Source organism: Hippocampus comes, unplaced genomic scaffold (assembly GCF_001891065.2).
Source record: "Hippocampus comes isolate QL1 unplaced genomic scaffold, H_comes_QL1_v1.1 scaffold1283, whole genome shotgun sequence".
Taxonomy (NCBI): Eukaryota; Metazoa; Chordata; class Actinopteri; order Syngnathiformes; family Syngnathidae; genus Hippocampus; species Hippocampus comes.
The window spans coordinates 1-2,439 of record NW_017805645.1 but is presented as its reverse complement, the minus strand read 5'-3'; the positions used below and the strand labels follow the sequence as shown (position 1 = coordinate 2,439).

General features: G+C 40.3%; 1 protein-coding gene across 1 annotated transcript; it reads right to left on the bottom strand.

The window, feature by feature from the left end:
- Positions 1-465: 465 nt before the first annotated feature.
- LOC109522870 (N-acetylserotonin O-methyltransferase-like protein) lies at positions 466-2,433 on the bottom strand. The gene is made up of 5 exons (XM_019881701.1): positions 2,329-2,433; positions 2,094-2,240; positions 1,215-1,371; positions 732-931; positions 466-664 (listed from the first exon to the last, which is right to left on the bottom strand). Exons 1-5 carry the CDS (start codon positions 2,335-2,337, stop codon positions 503-505), a joined length of 675 nt encoding a protein of 224 aa, XP_019737260.1. The 5' UTR covers positions 2,338-2,433; the 3' UTR covers positions 466-502.
- Between the last annotated feature and the right edge of the window lie 6 nt (positions 2,434-2,439).

The following is a 2,439-nucleotide window of genomic DNA, read 5'->3' as shown; positions in this document are numbered from 1 at the left end:
TTTTATTCGGCATTTAAAATGGACATTCAACTGACGAGACAAAAGGTGGTCTCGATTTTTCCATGGCTGTATATACTTTTGATATCTAATTTTATTATGTTCATTCTACCTACAGGTATATCTTCTTTTTATATTTACTGACATTTTACAATCATGTATATTCATTTTATTTACTCATTTCTAGTATTTAACTTGTCTGAATTACATTTTTAAATTTTTTTTCTTATCTCAGATATATTTCCAAAAGTTACTTTTTTCAAATAGTTTTTATATAAAATTTTTAAAAAATCAACATATTTTAACCGTTGTAATGCAAGGTTCTTAGCAGTTTATTAAAACAACAGTAAAGAGTCTTTGCTCATCTCAAGACAAAAGAAAAAGAGATCATGAAGTGGATTGTCGAGTTTATTTTTATCAATTAAGAAAAAAAACTGAGGACCGCCAATCGCATCCGTCAAAATATTCTTTTCATCTAGTAACATCGTCAACTGCTGTTTCCATTTTAGGATAAGAAGCTGTACACGTTCTCACCTCCGAGATCACAGGCACTCTTGAAGGCAGACAAGTCAAAGGCTGTTGCCACTGCTTTCCCAGACACTCGAGCGAAACTGTGCATGGCCTTCATGAACCTCAGCTTTACCTCCTGGCTCCTGTTGACTGTGTCCTTAGTGAGCAATTCAGCATTAGACCTGCACAATGAAGGAATTGTAGTACTTCATTGGACTATTTACCTGGGATAAGTCACCAGACTTGTTGCAGAAGGTCCTGTGGTGCTGGTGGACGCCCTCCTGCACAGCGCTCTCCAGGTGGCTGAAGAGCAGCCACACGGTATCGTTGCAGTGCTCCAAGGAGCCCAGCAGGGAGGATGGGGCCTCGGACAGAAGGAAGCGTTTGGACAGTTCTGTGTTCTCGTACGCTGGAGTCTTACAGTCTGGAAGAAAAAAAAAAACAATATGAGAGAGGTGAGCTTGTTGTATCAATATTGCATAGATTGCTGTAGCTGTCCTTCTAGTATCGCTTATTCCGTGCGAGTATGACGTGAAGGTGAGAATAGCAGATACACTGAATGCATTATACAATAGGTCGTTTCATTAACATCTGCTGTCAACAGTTTCACAAAACATGAAATGCCTCAAGACCACAAACATTCAATTGTTTGCATTTAATACATTTCCATGACACAGGTGATAAAGAAGAGAAAATGGTTGACTAACTTGAGCTCTTTAACAGTTTTAGAGAAAGGCATGCCTCCAGCAGATGCTCCGTTCCCTTGAGGGACGTTTTCAGCTCGAGGGCCACCTGTGCTGCATTCAACGCTGGTCTGCGCTGGAGCAAGTCAAATACGCCCAACTTGGAAGCGGTAAACAATGCCTGGAAGAGTTATTTTGGGATTTAAAAAAAAAAATAAAAAATTTAAGAGCTGTTTTCCATTCAATCTTACAACCAAAAGATTGGATGGAGAGAATTTTGTTTGACAATTAGAGACGTTATGTACTTATTTTATCATTCTATTTCTTATTCAATTCTGCAAACAATATAAGCTACTGCTTCAACTGAATGGGCATTGTGCTGCTCCTAGTATGGGCAGCTGTTGGCCAGCTGCTCCTGGCCAACCGGAGACGCTATCATATACTGTAGTCACAAAGGATAAAGACTGTATGCCTGCGAGCATTGTCATATTGTCTCCCGCCAAGTGTTGCTCCAATGTTTGTATTCAAATATGTTTCTTGAGGGTAACAAAGCCTCAATACCAATGCTATTTTTCAGCCAGTCTATAACATTTTGCATTGCTTGTTAGCAGAAAGCTAAATTGACATTTTGAGGGCAAAAGCTATGTGGTTGGCTAAAATACACAACATGTACAGTGTCTGTAATTGTCTTTTTTTTTTTTAATGTTTACATCGGCAGTGAACTTCAACCATGTTTGGAAATATGCTCAAAGCGTGCACTGGTTCACTCCGACCATTCGGAAATTCAAGCGTTGTTCAAACGTGCCGTTCCTGTCTTCAGAGTGAATTTTTAAAGATACCCTTCAGTTACGGCTGTTGGCAAGTCATGTGTACAAAATATTTTAAAGTACTGATCGCCCTCACCTTGGATGCTTTGAATCCGTCCATCAGTTGAATGATTTTCTGTAGGTCCTCTCTGGCTTCTTCGCTGTCCTCACCTTTGTTGAAGGGCCTACTGTTGGCAGTCACTGGTTGTATTTCCTCAGTGGGTCCGGATGAGCTGTTCACCACCTTTAAAAGGTCCACCACCTCTTATAAATGGTTTTTAAAAAATGTGGTGATTGACATTGCAAAAGCTGACATTGTGTTCAGGAAGTACCGTGTGCATGGATGAAGGGGTAGGGAGCGGATGAACTGCTGCTGGCAGAGTTGGGTCAGTGTCGCCGTGGCAACTGCCTTGTTTGTTGTAAATCTGGTCCAGCTGTTTACA